The 20,878-nt window shown below is 42.9% G+C and overlaps 1 protein-coding gene across 1 annotated transcript in view; it reads right to left on the bottom strand.

Moving 5' to 3' along the window:
* FBXW8 (F-box and WD repeat domain containing 8) overlaps positions 1–20,878 on the bottom strand; it is a 90,488-nt gene that overhangs the window by 54,839 nt on the left and 14,771 nt on the right. Inside the window, exons 3-4 of the mRNA XM_015567570.1 lie at positions 17,486–17,574; positions 2,826–2,986 (exon numbers count right to left, since the gene is read on the bottom strand). Of these exons, the coding sequence (XP_015423056.1) occupies positions 2,826–2,986; positions 17,486–17,574 (250 nt within the window). The remainder of the gene's footprint in view (positions 1–2,825; positions 2,987–17,485; positions 17,575–20,878) is intronic.

The raw sequence follows: 20,878 nt of genomic DNA, 5'->3' as shown, positions 1-20,878 counted from the left end.
TATGAATTACTTACTATAAGGTGGTATATCACCCTTTATTTTAAAAAGGGGGCATAAGAATTGATATTCATATTTGCAATGCAAAAATATGCAAGGATTGACAACAAACTAAAAAATATGGCTGCTTTACAATGGAGTTGACAAAAATGAATAGAAGCAAGACTTCCCAATATATTTTCATTGTGTTATTAGTTGTTTGTGTTAGTTTGATTTTATGACTCCAAAAATATATGCCTAGTCAAAAATATTAAGCTATAAAATAAAACCCACTCCTTTATGAACTAAAAATTAAAATCTCACACACACATACACACACAATTACCATCTAGAAAAATAACACACAAACACAGTTCACTAAAGAGTAAATGACAACTTAATAAGGTATTTGAAATAGTCCTTAGTCTTTTCTTTTCAACCAGAAAAGATAACAACACAGCCCTAGCCAGTTCGGCTCAGTGGATAGAGCATAGGCCTGCGGACCAAAGGGTCCCAGGTTTGATTCCAGTCAAAGGCACACACTGTTCCTTGGTTGCAGGCTCCTCCCGGTCCGGGCTCTGGTCAGGGCTCAAGCAAGAGGCAACCAATCGATGTGTTTCTCTCACATCGATATTCTGTCTTTCCCTGTCTCTTCCAATCTCCCTAAAAATCAATGGAAAAATATCCTCAGGTGAGGATTAAAAAAAAAAAAATAACACAGAGAGAAAAGGGGAAGATAAGAATGCGAAATTTGCAGAGAAACAAATAGAAACAACTAATAACACAATGAAAAGGTGTTCATATAAACATCAGTGAGATGTCATTTCCACCTCTGCGACAGGCATGAGGAAACGTTCACTCTCATACCCTTTCGGAGGGTAAGCTGGCAATCTTTATAAAAATGTAAAAGCATCTACAGCCTCCACCTCGGTAATTACTAGTCACTGACCTCTCTCTCCTCACTACTTGGGGAACTATGTGCACAAGTCCATCCATCACAATATTTGTTCAAGGATATTGCTTGCAGCACTGTTTTTAGTGACAAAAACAAACCATCCATGTGTGCATCACTGAGGGCCCTAAGAAGTAAGTTAGAGCACAGTCACATGATGCGACACCACACAGGCTGGAAGGAACGAGGTAACACAGAAAGTGGTAACACAGAAAGATACCAAGGGGTGTTGTCTGGAGATGAAAGCAATGGTGCAGAAAAATACCTAGAGTAGCGTCTAAGCGTGAAACGGGAGGGGGCTTAGAGGTAGAGGAACAGGGAGAAACACTGCAACTTCTTTCTGGATACATTTTGTTTACATTTCATACTTTTTTGCTCTGTTTGAATGTTAAGTATGAAATTTCATTAAAAACCAAGTTAATATATATTTTGGCAATTACGTGCCAAGTACATGCAGACAAAAGTAGTTTTTCTATCATATCTACATCATCTCCCAGTGGTGACAAAGACAATTCTAACCAACAATACAAACCTACACATCACCTCAAACTCTGTTTTCAAGCTCACACGATATGAGACGTGGGAGTACAAGAGCCGGGTGCCTGTTTTTGTGTCTGTGTTCACTGTTACCTGACCAGCACTACGACCAGCACTAGGGCCCCGGGTACACAGCACAGTTCTGGATTCACCACTGATTAATGGCTCATCCACAAGCAAATCACTTAGCTGATGGCTCTGGGCCTCAGTTTCCCCTCCAGAAGAAAAATGAGTATGTGTGCACACGTGTGTGTGGCAGAGGAGGCTACTGGATACTTCTAAATCTGTATGATTCTAACTTAAAAGTACTACAACATTTCACTGATAATTTGGAAAGTAGCAAACACACTCAAGCTGCGCATGTTATCTATCCAGGATCTCAAGAAACAGACAAAAAAAAAATATTACATACCAAAAGATACCCAGCTTAGCTGAATATCTAGAGGCTGAAAAAAAGACCATCAAAGGGTCCACTGATGTCAAGCCAAAAGAACAGCATTCATGCTGTTAAAATAATAAAATGAAAATACTTTCAAGATGTCAGCCCTAATTTTTATTTTTTCAATGGCATATGGATATGAAATTCCCCATCACTTACTTTACCACAGTGGTTGCCCTCTGAGCCAACCGATAGCACTGACTCTGAAGATCTGCAATGGGGCCATGACATGAACATGAATATTCTCAACTATCTGTGCTCCAGCTTTCAGGCAAGTAGGGAAACACAGTTTCCGGAAATTCAAACTTTACACAACAGTGGAAGTCAGGAGCATGAGGTAGAAGTATAATATTTCCACGGCCATTGCAACTATTATTCTATTAGCTATAAACTGTCAAGTGTTCCTGTATTAGACTATTCTCACCTACTTCTGAAATCCACAGTTGCTCATGTGCAAAAATCAGTCCCAGCGAGACAACATATTACCATAAATCATGTAAGTGCCAGGAAAGGTAGGCACTGACTTTTATTTTTCTATTTCCATATTTGTCAATAGATGATCTATGTCTACCCTTTTCACTGTTCCCTCTGAACTAGGCAGAGACTAAAGGAAAAGTAGGCCAAGTATATTTAATATTTTACACCAAGTTCTTTGTTAAGATGGCTTGGCCAGCCCCCTGCCTGACTCTCACACCAGCCCGACAGCTCCAGTAGGAATGAAGCACCAGTATAACGGGTGCTGTGCTCCAATGCCTACTAATGCACTCAGGGTTATTGGCCAACTTCTTCACATAAAGGCAAGTGTGAGCGAATGTGTGTGAACGTGTGCGTGTGCCCACGACATGGGGGAGCCAGCCACAGCTGCTTAATTTCTGTAAAGCTTTTTTTTCCTTAATAGGGAGGTGGGTTGTGGTTACTTACCATCCTCATAAGCCGCTACCGCCAGCGAGCTGTTTATCCTCACAAAGGAGACATATGGCTGCATTCCAGGCTCGTCCTCCTCCTCATACTCGGAGTCCAGGAAGGGGGCTACGTAGTCCCAGGTGCGGGTGTCCCACACCCTCACGTCCCCTGATGTGTATCTGGAAAAGAAGGACCTCGTTGGTTCCAAGTGGAGACAGAGAGCAGGGCCATAGTGAGAAAATGGGGAGAGCCTAAAACAACAGAGGAGGAAGATTTGGTTGGAGTGGAACCACCCCTGCAACACTGTTCAGATGAGTGACTCCAACAGGAAAAACTGTCATCCTGCGTAACAGAAAGGCTGTGAACACCTTTCACATTCTCAGAGCACAATGCTGACAACTTCAAGAGAACACTAGACCATAAAAAAGTGGGTATCGAGATCTTTTTTTTCCTTTCACACTATTATAACCTTAAGTTCTTCCAGTAAAGAGATCACTAGCATAAATTTGTAGAAGCCACAGTATTTACATACATGAACACACAAGAAAGACAGGCAGAGAGCAAGAGAAAAACTAAAAGACTAATGGTCTTCCAGGCACAAGCTTTCTAATACCTCATCCATGCATCAGATTTGACTGATTAAAGTCCCTAAAGACTAATTGATTTGCTGAAACAATTAAATCTTGCCTTTAGCAGCCAGACAATGCTGCCTTCTCATGAAAAGCTCTTGCTGAAATGCATGGCACTCCCAGTTTTGCCCACTTAGAAAATAGGAGCCCTCACTCTCTGCTATTACTACTGCCACTCCAACAAATGAAGCTTTCCATCAAAGCCACAGCAGGGCCAGAACCTGCTCAGACACGAGGCCACTAGTAAAATGGCCTGGCCAGATGACGAGGTGGTGCACTGCCTGCCACTGGGGTATTTATGCTAAGTTTCTTACATCTGCTTCAGAGGGCACCATTCAACACGTAAAGCAACTGCAGGGAAGCATATCAGAGATGTTATAAGAGTCCATATGTACCCACACAAACACAGGCAGACAATTTAGGGGGTTTCCAAGCCATTGTTCTTTCAGTGTTTCTTTTAATATATTTTTATTGATTTCAGAGAGGAAAGGAGAGGAAGATAGAAACATCAATGATGAGAAAGAATCATTGACTGGCTGCCTCCTGCACGCTCCACACTGGGGTCTGAGCCCACAATCCCGGGCATGTGCTCTGACCGGGAATCAAACCATGACCTCCTGGTTCATAGGTAGACACTCAACCACTTGAGCCACACCAGCTGGACCTTTCAGGGTTTCTTTGATCCCACGTTAAAAATGTGGAGTCGAACACAATAGCCTCTGAGGTTTATTTAATTACTACAATCTATGGTATGATTCATTACAAAGTAGTTATAGATCAATTTCTCATGTGAGATTTCTTAATAAGGAAACTAAGAATACTCTTAATTCAGGAGTGCTTCATTTACTAAATGCAGTAAGTAGTCTTCCTCTCAAATTAATAATTGGCAGTGAATACAAAGATTGTGTAATTCAAAGGTCATTCTGTCGCAGATTCTCTAGGCTGGAGGGTCCTCTCCAGGCAGACAGCATCTGGAGAGTGTGCGTGTAGAGAGAGCCAGATAAGAGGCACGTGCTTTCTAACACTGGACTGATGGGACTGTTTGACCACTCATCCTCAGTAAACAGAAACACTCACTCCACGGTGTCATTAGCCTGGTGATGCACAAGCAAGGGTGGATATTGATAGCACCGCGGCCGAAGCACGGCTGCTGGCTCCTGGACCCTCCGGGCAGTGTTCCAGATGACCCTCCATAAGGAGGAATCCCACACAAGAACACACACCCCACTGCACCGAAGCTTCCAGGCTCACCCTGACTCTCCGAAAATGACTCAGGCAATCCCCGGAGTAAGGCCACTTCCTTATTAGCGAGAGACATTAAACAGAGATGACATGTTTGGAATTCTAGACTGTGTGAGTAGATTCTTCGGGTTAATTTCGAAGTGAAAGGAAAAGAAAGGTGAGAAGGATGACAACATCTTTCAGAAATTCAGAGAAGGTGAGTGAAGAAAGGGAATTTAGAGATCAGAGAATTAAAGAACTTGGAGAAAAAGAAGTGCATAAACCAGGAAAATGTATTTCTACTCCATTAGTCTCATTCTGTTTTTTAACCTGTACATGGAACCACACCAGTGGTCTTCATGTGGTCCTTTGTGGCACCCCTCAGGTGCCACAGTACAGAGGAGAGAATTTTGGTGGCTGAGCTCCACCCCACCCCCAGTCCTTAATATGATGAGGTCCCAGGTAAAACAATAACAACCAAACAAAACTTAGAAAACTGCTGAATCCCACCACAGTGACCTGTGAGATGCAACGTGTTGCTCTCTCATTACTTAGGGAAGAGGAGAGAGGGAGGGCAGAGATGCCACGGAGAAGAGCACTCCGTTAACATCTAATATCCCGTCAAGTCTTTTCTTCCATGAAGTTGTCCCACTCACGCTGCAACTCCACAAGTTTAAGTTAAATGCGTGCAGTCCTCAAAAGTTCCAGCTCACCACCAAAGTAGCCCGTTGCTCAATTCCTTATTTTTGCTGGTGATTCTTTTTTTGCCCACTACCCACATTGCAATATACGTTCAAATCGCTGCACCCTTTCTTCTCATTCCTAGGAATGCCACTCTATCTACATCCCTTGAGCCCTCACAGCTCTACCATGGCAGCCCCCTTACATCTAAGCTTCTCCCACCTCCAGTCAACCCTGCACAAGCCAAGTCCTCAAAAATACTTCACTCCATGAATCATCCTGCCTTTCTCCCTTACCCTCCTCGACCAGGTGCCCTATGATCTACACAGCCTAGACTTACTTTCATGGCAACTGTGTGTGTGTGTGATTATCTGACTGTTTGTCTCCCCTACAAACCTACAAGCTTCTGAAGTCAGGGGCTGAGTCTTGCTCACAGCTGTGGATCAGTGACTGGAACTGTCAGACCGGAAGAGCACTGGACACCCAGGAAGTTCTCTGTAAATATGTAGTCCTTAACACCTAATGGAATGAAGTTGTAATTACTAGCCTAGCACTGAGAACACTCCACAACCTAGCGCCCACTCCTCTTCCCAGCCTCATTTCCTACCCTTCCTTAGCATGAGCCAGCCTCCATTCATTGGCTTCCAAACACTCTTGCCTCTGAACCTCGGCTCACAGCCTTCCCTCCTTCCCACTCAGCCCAGTGGGTCTCAACCTTGACTGCGCATTATAGAATCACCTGGAATGCTTTTAAGACTCCCAATACCCAAGCATGCCCCAGACCAATTAAAACGGATTCTCTGGCCCAGCCAATGTGGCTCAGTGGTTGAGGGTCGACCAACGAACCAGGAGGTCATGCTTCAATTCCCAGTCAGGGCACATGCCCGGGGGGGTGTGCAGAAGAAGGCAGCCGATCAATGATTCTTTCTCATCATTTATGTTTCTCTCTCTCTCTCCCTCTCTGAAATCAATAAAAATATTAAAAAAAAACACAACTAACTCTCTGGAGGTGGAACCAGGCATCAATATTTCCAATGTGCAGCCAGGATTGAGAACCTCTGACCTACCCCAAGTCCACCAACTCCTCAAGGTCTAGCAAAGGCTCTCCTCCTCCATGAAGCCTTCTCTGGCTCAACTACCATGCCCATATCTGAAGAAACGGCATTCATTGGTACGTTCCATGTCTCCTCACTGTAAAGTCCTCGTGAAGCCATTCCTCAATGCCACAGCCTCCACCGCAGTGCCTTACACACAGCTAACAATAAGCAAATGGCGGAAAGGGGACATCCACATTTGAGTTCAAATGGTTTGAGTGGCACCCCCTTCCATATCTGCTGCCCACCTTCCAGTGCTATTGATCAATGAAACGCCCAAAATGCACACATCAATATGCATTAGAATTCTTGCATGTGTTTCTAAACTGATTAAAATAATTATAAAACACAAGATAAGCTAAATTATTTCAGTAAACATGAAGTTGTCTATAGATAGCCATTGAAATTAACTCCATTCTTCATGGCTAAAGAGCATGATAATAACACAAATGTTTTGCTACAAAATGACTCAGGAAGCAAAATGTAAGAGACTTTGTCTCTTTCATGATAGGAGCAGAGAATAAATAGCGTGATGACTCCATTGCAGGTTCTAAAATCTAACATGGGTGAAAGCAAGCACAGCAGTGGCAATGGGACTCAATGCTAAAGAAACACGTTTTCACCAGGTGAAACATTGGTAGGGGCAGAGGGACCTGGACCCAACCCGAAATGTGATCTTCAAGCACTTAGCACATTGGCCAGGAGAAGCAAGAACCGATATCCAAGCAAGGTAGGGAAACGGGCTGATTTTTCTCCAGAGCTCCAGATGTCTTTATTGCTGCCTAATGGCAATTACACTCAACCAATTCAGACACCACTATGACAGCTGCATTGTCAGTAAGCCTTTGGACCCCAATGTTGATGGCTCTCTAATTAGTGCCCTGCAAAGTACAACTGCAACTAATGGAAGAGCACTAAAGAAACAATGAAGAAGCAGCCTTTTCCAAAGCAGTAAGGATGTCCCAGCCCATGGCACGGGCCAGTGAAACTGTATGCCTTCGCCATCTTTTTTTAAGCTTGGCAAGGCTGAGTTTACCTCCAAATAAATGGGTCACAGACCACAGCTGATTTTTTGTTGAAAGAATGGGAATAGAGCCTCTCTCAAGCTCAGCACGCCAGAGCAATTGCCAATTTAAAATGATTTATCACCAAAGAGCTTTCATTAACTTGTAAGTCTCCAATAAACAGACTACTGATTTGGACTAAAAGACCGGAAGAAAAAGAGGGAAAACATACAGCTAAAAACGACCTTTAACCTTTCTTTTCATATAAATGTCCAGCAGGTTGAGAGAGGCGGGGCATGGTTTCATTTTGCTTGAGGTGTCAGGTCTTCTTTGCTAAAAACAATATTTGTCAAAGCTCTTCATAATAACCTGGGGGTTGTTTTGATTTAAGGAAGCTGGAAATGGGGTTAAGTGACTTACCCAAGGTCACAGAAACATTTTTGTGGCACAGTTGGGATCAAAACAGGTTTTTGGGCTTTTTTCAATCTGCTGCTTAGCCAACAAGCCTCTCCATCTCCTGCGATGAAGTGTCTTTAAACTAATACAGCTTTTAAGAACCATCCCCATTTAAGTGCAATATAAGGAATTTATTGTTTTCAATATTGTGACTCAGGCTTGCAGGACACAGCCCCTGACCCTAACTCATCAATTCTACCACTGTATCTCAACTGGAAGGCAAGAAGCCAACAGCAACAACACAAAAGCTCAGGATGCTGGCAAGGAGTGTGGATGGGCAGATGCAATGGTGCCTCCCACACCTGCTTCACAGGTGATGTGGGAGGACATATGTAGGGGATGGTAAAACTTCACCCTCTACAGGGCCATGCTCATGCAGCTCCCGACCCCCAAAAAAATCATGTTTCTATTCTGACCAGGTACTCACAGCAGCCAAAAGGAGCCTTGTTATGAGTGAGGCCTCAGACCAGGAACAGCAAATGGTTTTATTTGTGTGTCAAATCCAATAAATTAGTAGTGGCTGCCTATCGCCCTGTGTTGAGAAGGATTCTGAGCTGTATTCCATCCAGCTCACCAGATCAATAAATGCTATAAAGGGTTATCAATGCCCAGTGTCGGTTTGGGAGTGAGGAGTGGCAGCATACCTACAAGTTATTTGCATCTCTGCCCCATACTAAACTCTCCCTGGCCAACTCCTAACCATCCTTCCAGACCCAGCTGAGAAGTCACTTCCCAGGAGAAACCCAGCTGACTCTGAGCCTGTAGGTGCCTCTCCCAGCGCATCCCAGTGCCCTGATCGTCCTCTACTCTACCATCCCCCACGCTGTCTATATCCCTGGGTCAGGCTGTGAGCAAAGGAGATATCCTTGCCACAAGCAAGAGATGTGTCTGCAGCATTCATCTGTGCTTGTAAATGTTGAATGAAGCTCCTGACTTAAAACTTACACGATGAAGTGATTTAAAGCCTACAGAGCAATTAGGCAGAGGCCCCTAAAAGTACAGCACCCACATCGCAAGAAACATTTATTCCCTTAATGTGTGGAGGTTTTAAGAACTACTCACATACTCCGTCCTTTCGTTAGCAATACCAAAAATTACAAATCAATGAAATCAAGAGTATTTACTGTTTTCTATGAAACATGACTGTGTTGTATTATGCAATTAACAAAATGAACTCAGTCCCACAGTGCAGTCTTTTTGTGGAAATGCACTCCTACAAACATCAAGTGCAGCTTAAGACGCATCAATTGAAAAATAATGAACATCTTAATGGACCTTACGAGATACATGCACTACACACTTAAAACTGTTTTCCATACATCTTGGTTAATCACAATCAATAGAGCCAGAGTCAATGATGATTATGCGGAGTTATTGTAGCTGTGGCCCTTCCCATTATTCCTTGGAGAACCAGAGATGGATAAATGCAGTCATGAGTTCACCAGTATTTATTAAGGACATTCTGGAGCTCCTTCATTAAGGACATAATAAATGCAATGCTGTCCTCTCATCTCTTATCAATATCTTACCTCAGACTTATTTACCAGAAGAGCATGTATACCTCACAGCAGAAAATAAATAAATTTAAAAGTATTTTTAAAAAGAGGTCCCTAACGGGTAATGATCAAATTCCTTATGGGAAGCAGACCAATGCCATAATAAGCAGCAGCACAAAATCAATATAAAATGAGGTTGAAAGGGAAACTGACAAGAGTTTTGTGTGTGTGTTTTTTTAAAGAAAAAGACAAAGTATGAGTTAGTAAGTATAAATATGGGGTGACATTTGCCTAATGCAACTTTTATCACCAGTCTGTATTTAAAAAACACCTGTTATCTGAAGAGCTGCAAAGAAGTCCCAGGTATTATCCATTTTTATTCATTTACATTGAAACAGGAACTTTAGGGGGCTATAGGCAGGCTTCGGGAATTTTTAGAATTGTGGTCCATGGAAAAACACAGGGCTACAGACTGGGAGAAGGTACATCTCCATAACACAAGGAAGCCAGGTGCAGCTTTATTTCCTTAAGACAAGGGAACTGGAAGTAACTAAAAAAGGTCTATATTTACAAAATAAAGGAGGAGGAAGAAAGCCCAGAAGGAATGGAAAGACTATGAGGGAGGAGGGCCTCAGGAATCACTATAGTAACCAATTCAAAAGGGAATATTGACCAATCAGAGGGGATATCAGGACACAGGAACTGCAGCCTTTATAAACCGCTAGAGGCCCGATGCATGAAGATTCGTACAAGAATGGGCCTTCCTTCCCCTGGCTGTCGGCACCACCTCCGCTCCGGCTGGAGCCACCTTTCCACCTTCCCACGCTGCCCAGAGGCCTGGAGCGGCTGGGGCAGTGTGGGGAGGCTGCGGCAGTACAGAACGCCTGCGTCATCAGCAAGTGTCCCGCCCAGCCCCCAGCAGCTCAGCACCTGTGTATGCAAATGAACCCACCATCTTTGGGTTAATTTGCATACACACTCCTGATTGGCTGGTGGGCGTCATGAAGGTACAATTTATATCTTTCTCTTTTATTAGTGTAGATGGAAACAGGAAGTCTGTGGGACCCTTTTCCCTCTTCCCACGTGGGAGTCCATTCTGTGGGATTCTTTCCCTCTCCCCACCTGGGAGTCTTATTTGTTCTTCAATAAATCTCCACCTTTGCTATACTACCCTCTGTCCATGGATTCATTCTACAACTCCAGCAGACAAAGAATCCAGGTTCCAGTCCAAAAATTCCATATCAACATGAAACTAGTAGAGTATTGACTACACCACCCTTGAGGTCTTTGGCTCCTGAATAGAAAATATTTTAAAAATTCAGGGCAAATATGCACTATTTCTGATCAAAGCCATATTCTGGCACGGTACCTGGTCAATACAAAGGCACATTTTTAATTATTGGAATAACTGGAGGAAAAAGTGGCTAAGAATAAGGCTAACATTCTACTGTAAGTGCCACTAGGCAAACTGAACCAACCAGAGATTCAGTGCATATATAAACTAGCTCAAAATTTTGCTTCCTATCTAGGAAGACTGGAAACCCTCTCACATCTGATGTCCAGGTTGTGTGGACAGACAGAGCTGATAAAAATGAAAACCACGACAGTCAGAAGTCACTTGGCTGCTTGAGAGCGATGTGGCACGCTTGCATCGAAGGGAATGGAGATGGATAAAAGGCATGAGAGCAAATGGGACAACTGAGTATTTTTAGGGAAAGGAGAGAGCTAATCTTTTGCAACATTAAATGATACATTTTTCCCTCCACCCACACTCGGCAGAGGAAAAACATGGACCCAGTGAGTCACTGTTGTAGTAAAGGTGGGGACTGTATCCTAAAAAGGCATATCCTATCAGTGGAAAACCACTTAGGAGTACTGAGAAAAACCTCAATACAAAGACAGTGCCTGACATTTTAAAAACCAAAAGTGGGGGAAATGGTCCTATAATGTAAACAGAAAAGGGTGCTTTCTTATGCACACTGACAGGCTTCACACTTAGGAATCTTAATAACAGTGAGGAGGGAGTTTATCGCAAAACACCACCACACTCCTGGGCCTCTGATAAAAGCTTTTGATGGGCTAATAGCTTCATGGTTAGCAGAGCAGAGCGCACAAGGCCTCCAGTGACCCAGGTCTGACTTTCTCCTCTAAGTTTTACCTGAGATGCTCTCCTTCACTAGGTGGCAGCACAGGAAATATGCTTCTGGCAAATTATACCTAGACCTACATCTCGGGTTCTGTAATGTGACCTCTTTGAACTCATGACATCATCTGTTTTCAACACTCTTCCTTCCACACAGTGCACCTGGGAAGCAAGAGTGGCCTGGGCATCACAGAACAGCGCAGGGATGCTTTCATAGCCTCGTTTCTTCACCCTTTTTCCTCAGTGATAAACATAATTTGAAAAACATTCTAAAATTCTCAGAGCTATCACCACCAAAAAACAAAATAAAACAAAGAAAGAAACAAACAAAAAACACACTTTCTGATCGCTTATTATCAACAAACTTTCTAGATAACATCTCTTTTTGTACATACAAGGGAAGCACACACTGGACCTCATGATATTTCAGGAGTGATATCAGATCCCAGAGAAAGTGCAGCCAGAGGCTGAACCCCAAGAGAAACAGACAGGTGGCTTATTGTACAGAGATTGGTGCTTTGCAACACAAAGTTTTCTCAAGTTAAAGAAATAGGAAATTTTAGCTGGAAAGTCGAAGTAAAGGCAGTGTCTGAATGACTTAGTCACGGCTGAAGGAACTTCACTTACCTAACAACAAAGAAAACAATTGGCTCAGGCAGTTTCTGGGAATGTGCTAAAGGGCCAAATGGGCGCAGAGAAAGGCCAGAGGAAGACCAGGGCAGGAGACAGGCGGTCAGAGATGCAGTGAGGAAGCTCAGAGAGTGCAGGGTCTCAGACATATGAGGAGTTTTCTTTCCCCTCAAGTTTCCTGGGTGCTAGGGCTGGTGTTAGGGCCTGAGGATACAAAGATTCTCAATTCATGGGCTCCACATTTTAATAGGGGTCCAGTCAACAAGATCAAACAGTACCAAGAGGTCGAAGGGGATGAGGCAAGAACAGGCCATTGGTTTGCGACCCCCTGGGAATGTGAGAGTGTAGCTCAGTAGGAGGGCTGGGAAGGAAGCCCGCCTGCAGGAGGCTGATGTGGGTAGTGAACAAGGGGCGTGCACTCTGATATTTATGGTATTCATGGAAAGCAGGTTCATTACAGAGAGCAGGCTTGAGGGACGGTTAAGACGTCAACCCAAAAAGTTAAAACTGAAAGAAGCTGAGGGTTATGAGGCAATTTAAAATAATTTAACCTAGAATTCATTCTTCTAAATCTATCGACTCCACTTATGGGACTCTAGCCTAGGAAAACAATTAGACTAGGGGAGGGTAATGGAAGAACTTTAACTCTTTAGTCTACCCACTTTTATGGAATTCAAAGTTTCTATAATAAGCATGTGTTTTATAGTTTTTAAATAAGAAGATTTACAGTACTAAAAAGGGAAAAATCTGAAAACCTCTATACAGAAAATATTCACACCGTATAATAACAAAACACATGAAATGAATTTAATGTCTAGTACTAGGTAAATGAGTAAGAAAATTAGGATATAATTATATCCTAGGAGCTTCTGCAACAAATAAAGAATGTAATGAAATGTATGCAATAACATGAAAAAAACATCAGTTTAGTGAGGGGGGAAGGCCAAAGTGTAATGTAGGCTATGATTATATTATGTAAAAATATGTATTTTAAAAACCTACTGAAAAATAAACTACACACATCAAAAACCATAACCAGAGTTGTGTTAGCATGCAAAGATTTAGATGGCTTTCTTCTCCACTTTCTAACAGTTTTACAAAAACAGCATGGCTTTATTGCTGCTTTTATTTTTAACAGAAAAGAAAGATGCGTGCCACAAAAGAAAAACAAAAATGATACTATAACAGACAAGCAGTCAGAATGACAAAGGAGGGCTGGCCCTGATGCAGACTCTACGTGTGGACACTGCAGAGGGACAGCACAGTGGTCCAGGGCACGCGTGCCAATCCTGGCTCTCTGGACCTCTCTGGACCAGTTATCTCACACAAAATGAGTGTTTGGGAACAGACAATCTCTAACATGCCTTCCAGGTTTAAAATCATATGATTCACCATAGCCAGTTTGGCTCAGTGGAGAGAGCGTCAGCCTGCGGACTAAAGGGTCCCGGGTTCAATTCCAGTTGAGGACACATGCCCAGGTTTCAGGCTCGATCCCCAGTGTGGGGCGTGCTGGAGGCAGCCAATCAATGATTCTCTCTCATCACTGATATTTCTCTCTCTTCCTTTCTGAAATCAATAAAAGTATATTTAAAATGAATAACTAAATAAGTAATAAATAAAATCGTATGATTCTAAGTTGCAAAAACTAAGGAATCTGAGAACAGACAAAAGAAATGAAGAATTTCTCTAGTTTTCTTACATAATGTAGAATATAGGTGGGGGAGAAACAGCCTGTATATTAAATTTTAATGCTAACTTCAGACAAAATGATGTGTAAGTACTATATGGACATTAATGAAATATTACATGCCACCGCCAGTTTTAAAAGATGCTTATAAACTGGAAAGAAAATACATGGCTGTAAAGTTAAAATAACAATATAAAGCAAAAGTGTTTTGGGAAAACCGTGAGGCCACAGGGTTAGATGCCCTATCCGCTGCAGCTCATCATTTCCCTGGGAGATGGGAAGGGTAGATGGTGTGGGAGTGAAAGGGTTCACCAGCTAGAGTGCTATGGACATCTATGGCGGGGACAAGACTTGAATTTGGCTTTAAAGAATGGGGACTGGGTTTCTTTTGGGGGCGATGAAAATGTTCATCATAGGTAATGGTGGATGGTTGCACAACCCTGTAAATAAACCAAAATCACTGACGTACTATTTTAAAGATTGAATTTTATGATATGTAAATTACATTTCCATTTTTTAAAAGATGTGGTCAAAGGTAACTAATTAGCACAGTGTAGAAAAATCCAAAGGTACACTGAGGAAAGTAATGAGGAGAAAGGTGGGTTGGGAAAAAATGTCAAAGGACTTAGAACATTAGTGATGAGGAAAATAAGACATTTGGGGTGGAGGTGGGGGTGGGAGGCTAGCAGCCTGACTCTGTATCCCTAATGCACATTCCTGTTAGCCTACAGTACTGCCCCTTCCTTAATTATCTGGTCTTGCAGGACCTGTTTACCTAAATACTCCCATTTACAGAGGCCATAAACCATGAACAATACACAACCCCCAAGGGGGTTATCAGTGCTGGGGCCAGGCCTTTAGGTGTGGTCTCACGGCCCCCATCCCAACACACGGAAGTCTGATTCTTATTTGGGGGACAAAGAAACCAAAGGGGATAAAGAGAAAGCTTCCTCCATATTGGTTTACTCAGGATTTGGAGAACTGACCTCCTGAGTCACTGTACTAGTTAGTACATGTGAAACATCTGAAAATAAGTGGGTTTTTCCTGTATCTCCAGGTACTCCTGCATGTTTTTCGGTCGCCTGGTAAATTCTGTAACATTAGGAAAAGGTAACAGAAATGATCATCCATGAGAGAGTAAGGGCAGCAAAGACTGACTGACCAGCATGTGAAAGATCCAAGCTTTGAGAATGATGTATTTCCTCTGCTGGAAAAACAAGCCTCGAGTAAGCAGGGCCCAGTCCTGTTTGCCTGATAAGTACCCGAGTGTCTCAGGTGAGCTTATGAGTGAATGAGCATCGGAAGGCTACCCTGGGTCTGTGTGAAAAGAGACTAAGGAACCACCAAGATTGTGTAACTCTAAGTTTAACATAATAAAAATTAGTGAAGGCCTGAACAATGTGACTGCCTACCACGAACACTGACACACAGGATTGAAAAGATGGAAAGAAGCAAGAGACTTTCCAAGAGTCTCTGCTCTCTATCAATTGTATGAAATATATTTATTAGGCTTACATGCAAAAATGTTACATAGTTCAGCTCTAGCTATACAAACTAAATTTCACTTGTGTAAAAAGAGAGAGGGAAAGGAAGGGGGGAAATATAAGCAAGATAAGCAGAAGAGAAAGAAATGATGAGGTGGACACTGTCTCTTTAAGAAGCTCCTTGGAGATACATAACTGTAGAAAGCCTGGTGAATACAACATTGATTGGGAATGAGGTAACCACAAACACCGCTGTCTCAAATGAAAAGGGATTCAAGACCTGACCCAGAAAACAAGCATCGTAACCACCAGATAAAATTTTAATGATAAACACAAGATGCTCTACACACAAGCAAGATATGAAGTATCTGATGCGAGGCCATAAACGTAAGGTTCTCTTAGAAAGAGGAGCTGTGAGGAGCCTCTCTGACCCACAGATCAAGTTCCATCTTATCGATCCACAAACTGCCATCGCTTTGCTTTGTGCTGTAGAATCTGCAATGTTGAGCGGGCCTCCAGGGAACACAGAGGCAGGAAAAAAGGACTGGCACTGGCCGGCCTTTGTGAGGTCCATGTCCAGATAAGAAAGTCACAATTGGCTTTTGAGATTAAAGTCTCCTTTATTTCTAATTTCTTTTATGACTCTCTCAGTCCAATCTCCACATTCTGTCCTCAAAGGTCTCTGACATTAGGAGACCCCTTCAAGCTAGAATGACAGTAGTCCCTTTCACAGTTAACATGGAACCTAGAATTGGTGGGAGGAAAGGACCTTTTATATCAGGAGCTGTTGGGTCCACACTTGAGCAGTGGGGGCAGAAGCCCAAGCCGCACTGGATGGATGAAGTCTAGATTCCTGGTCCATTAAGCTTTCTAAAATAATCTTATATAATAAAAGGGTAATATGCAAATTGACCCTAATGGCAGAACAATCAGAACAACCACTCGACCAGTCACTATGAGGCACACTGACCACCTCTTGGTCCCTTTCCCTGGCCAGCAGGCTCCGATCACCTGATGGCGAACGGGGAACCGGGGGTGAGGGTGGAGGGAAGGTCCCACTGTGGGCAGCCAGGGAAGATGGCCCTGATCACAGGCCAGGCCTAGGGACCATACCTGTGCACGAATTTTGTGCTCCGGGCCTCTAGTAATTCTATAGTGCTACCAGAATGTAAACTGTAATGGGGCAAAAAATTTTTAATTGCACTTACAAAAAAATTGATATAAAATGAAACAAAACTAAAAAAGAAAATAAGGGTTCCTCATAGGCATATCTCGTTTAAAGCAAAAAGACTTTTTCATAGGCATTGCATGCCACAAAATATTAAAATAATCTGACTGCAATTTCAATTCAAGTGGTGCTCTTTAAGGAATGCTTCTTAAGGAGAGGTTTTTCTTAAAAGAAAAACTTGACTATTACTAAGTTGTCAAGGCCAAGGTTTGTTTTTGTTTTCTGGCAGGTAGGCGCCTCTCTTGGTGGCTCACGCCTAAGCCAATCCACACTGAGAAGTTTCTATAGCACTAAGTATACAGTGTGAGAATCTAGTTCCAAATATCTTCATCCTAAAAAGAAAACTGACCTTCTTATTATACATTAACGAAATACATAAACACATCTCTGTAGTAAAATATGAAGAATTCATGAAAGTGGTTTTTAGAACAGAAGCCAAAGGAATCTACAGAAGCTAAAATTAAATTTCTTGGCCACAGAGACAAATAAAAAGCAAACAGGCACTGTGTGGTGGGGAAGGGAGACTGTGTGTGGCCACAGCCCTTCCTCAGTAATAAAAGCTTCAGAACAAGAGCACAAGAGCAGGACCTCTTTGTGCCAACACGTATTATTCTTGCTTGACTTTTTTATGTCTTCATAAAATACAAACTGTTGGCCTTAATGAAAATCTAACATAACCTGCCACAAGAGTGGTTTTAAAGCTAGGAAAGACATACTGAGACGGATCTGCTCTGCACAATTCGCTTCTCACCACTAACTTCAGAGTTCTCCAATCCCGGAGAATGGGGTCCTCCCAACATGGGCCATCTATATGAAAGCACGTGCTCCCCAGGGAGGACAATGTCACTGGGACTTAGAGGGGGTACACGAAAAACTAAAAGACCTTAGGATACAGAGTGTTAAGTGAAAAACTGTCCTAGCTTACCCAGCAATGACAACACCGTCGTGAGAGTGCACATCACATAAAACAGCATCAGGAATGTGTTCCAGCTCACTCACAGCTCCCTTGCGATTCTGCATAAGGAAAAGGGGGTGCGGGGTACGTTATTCTGTAGATAGCAGAGACAAAGCATGTCGCTTTCACCTACGCTCCCCAGTGACTTTTTACAGCATGTACTGTGTTCAAAGTTATCTGGACATTCAAAAGGACCAAGATGACAGCCAGTATATTAAGCTGTTAGCATTTACAAGTTCATACACACACACACACCACACACACACACACACACACACACACACACACACACGCGCGCGCGCGCGCGCGCAATGAACTAGAGGGGGTGTGGGATGTTGCCCCGTCATCCTCAAGGGGATATGAAGGAAATATGTGAGCACAAATAACTATAATCCACAGAAGGCTGAATGTGGCAAGTCTCAAGAAATTATATCAAGTGTATTAAAAAGTTCCATTCAGAGGAGAGAAAGTATTTAAGGATTATTTTACCTGTTAACAACACTTATAAACAACCTGCTAAATAAAATGAAAAAGTATACACAAAGAGAAAAAATCAGGATGGGGAAAAAGAAAGACATTGTTCCTGACTGAGAGGTCAGAGGTTCATGGGAACAGTATTTAAAGGAAACCCTAAAACCCATAACACTGGCTGCTCCTAAGGAAGGAACCAGGTAGTCAGTGAAGAGAGGCGAGAAAAAGATGTATCTTTCACTGTATGTCCCTTTCTGACTTGAATTATTTGTACCATGGCAATCATTATCAATCCAAATATAGACATAATATAATTATTTTAAAAATAAAAATAAGGGAATCTAAAGGAATATAAAGTATTTACATGTGAGATGTTGGGAAGAGTAGAATAGTTAAGCCAAAAGTAAGTATGAATAAAGGTATTCAAGAACATCCAAGTAATCATAACTTCTTTTTTTTTGTGTGTATAAGTGCTAAGCACAGTTGTTAGCATACAGCAAGTGTTCAATAAATGGTAGCTACTCTTATTACCACTCATATTATTAGGAGACAGCTGATGACATTCATCTCATTGAAAACATTTAAGTGGCTATATTCCAGGCACTGTATAAGATAATCTGCATGATGATCTCCCTTGAAGACCAAGTCCAGGGCTGAGCAACAAAACTAGCACATTCAAGTAGAGCTGTCCTGATAGTGGACACATGGGGATGGAAAGGAAGGACCTGAGTCTCTTCTGTGCGAGGGCCATGAACAAAATCACAAGAATAGCAAAGCTCTTTTTAGGGACAAGGTAGTGAAAGAAAAGGAGAGGGCCTAAGATCAAAACCTGCGTGCTTAGGGCATTTACTAATGTCTGCCATGTGGCTCCCTGCGCCCCCATCCCATGGGCTGCAACCTCACACTGGTACTCTGGTCTTAGAGAAATCCTAGAGCCCAGAGTAAGAAGAGTTACTGCAAAAACCAGGAAAAGGGATACTATAGCCACCATAACCAGCTTATCAAATCATTTCCATGATAGCGCTGAATTGCACGTCCAAGTAAGTTCATGCAGTTACTATGCAGAAATATCTAAGAACCTTGGGATCCGTTCTCAGGTTCCCCAAACCTAATCACCTGCTCATCCTGAAGTCAACCACGAAGAGCACCAAACCACAGGCTCCTTATGCAAAGGCCTGCGAGCTTCCCCAGCCAATGCTCACTGAGCACTGGGCGTGAGCCATGCTCTGCGGGAGCGTTAGATGCATCATTAGACAGTCCTCCTCCCACACCCCTTTTGAGCAGGGCTACTCTGAGCCTCACTTAGAGATAAGAAAACAAAGGCACACGAAGGTAAAGTAACTTGCTCTAACACTGCCTTTCATGTTTTGATAGGGCTTTCTTTCATTCTAGAATCACAATGAGAATCCCATCACTACAGCTAATATTTATCATTGGACATTTCACTTGTGTAGTCCTCATTGGTAATATTGTGAGAAAAATGGGTCCAAGACACTCCAAAGAGAAGCCTCCCTCACATGCTGCCTGCAGTTAAGACTCCAGTTCATCCAAACGACAACTATTTATTGAGCACTTACCAAACAGAGGGCTTTGTGCTCATAAGAGAAAAACAACAGGTAGATGCTCAGTTAAGCTGCATGGAACTTGTACACTGTTACTGAGTGTCAGGTGCTATGAGGTGGGTCTTTAGATCTTCACTTCTGCCACCTCTGGCCTGAATGGGAAGCTGTACCTCTTGCTTTTTCTAATACAAAGAGAAAACAAAGAACGTAGCTGCTACCTTCTCTCTCAGGGGCTGACACCTCTGAATGGGAGCCAGGCACACTGAATATCTGCAGCTCTCACACTCACAAATCTCAAAAGTATCCCTTCTTCTCAGACAGAAAGGCCTTAGTTAATGCCCAACTCTCAAGCTTTCATTCAATTACAGCGCCTCCTACCAGCGGTAGACCCTCTACTTTCTGCCCGCCCCCACAACCCCCCACGCCTGTCTAAGCAGCTTTGTCTCTCGCATATGTCACTCACAGACCTTACTCAAGCACACAGGCAAGAGGACTACGGGTCCCTCCACATGAGTTTATTATCTGGTGAGGATGCAAACCATGGGCCAGTATGGTTTTTATTTAGCAGTGGGTGTCTTCATGGCCTAAGAAAGGATAGCTATGCTAACTCCCCTGAGAAAGGTAGTTCTCAACCAGGAGCAATTTTGCCTCCTGGGGACATCTGAAGATAGTCAAAGACATTTTTGGTTGTCACAGCTGGGAGAGAAAGAGAAATGCTACTGGCATCTACCAGGTAGAGACTACAGGTGCTGGTCAACATCCTACAGTGACAGGACAGCCCTCACCACAAGAACTATCCAGCCCAGTGTCACCAGTGCTGGGTGGAGAAACCCTGACTTCAAGAACCACTGCTCTTATTAACTTGGCTAGAAACTGTAGGAGGCTGCCCAGATTCAGAGCATCAGTCACTGATCAGGTTATGAGGTGACTGGCATAACCTGATTGCACACAGGCAATTTGTCACCATCAGTAATGAGCAAAGGCTTGTTCATCTCAGAGTCCATTAGGGTTGACCTTTAAGGGAGAGGAAGGGGCATGGTTCTGTGTCCCCGACAAGACTGACTACCCAGTTAGCCAGGTGCGAAGAGACAACCACCAACTGCTGTCTGGTCATGCCTCAAGCAGCTTTAGGCAACACTACTCTTGATAGTTATTCCTTCAGAAACGCTTCACTCTGAACATTCTTAGCTGTGATCTAATATTTCTGTAGAGATTTTGAAGTGATAAATGTGATGGAAGTAAGCCAGTAGGTTATGTGAGGGAAGAGAAGACAGTGCTTAGAGACGTTTAATAATCTCTCTCCGACATTTCCTGAAAATAGCTCCTCTTT

The sequence above is a fragment of the Myotis davidii genome, unplaced genomic scaffold (assembly GCF_000327345.1).
Source record: "Myotis davidii unplaced genomic scaffold, ASM32734v1 scaffold1330, whole genome shotgun sequence".
Classification (NCBI taxonomy): Eukaryota; Metazoa; Chordata; class Mammalia; order Chiroptera; family Vespertilionidae; genus Myotis; species Myotis davidii.
Note: the sequence above shows the minus strand (reverse complement) of the source record. Positions and strands in the feature narration are given on the sequence as shown.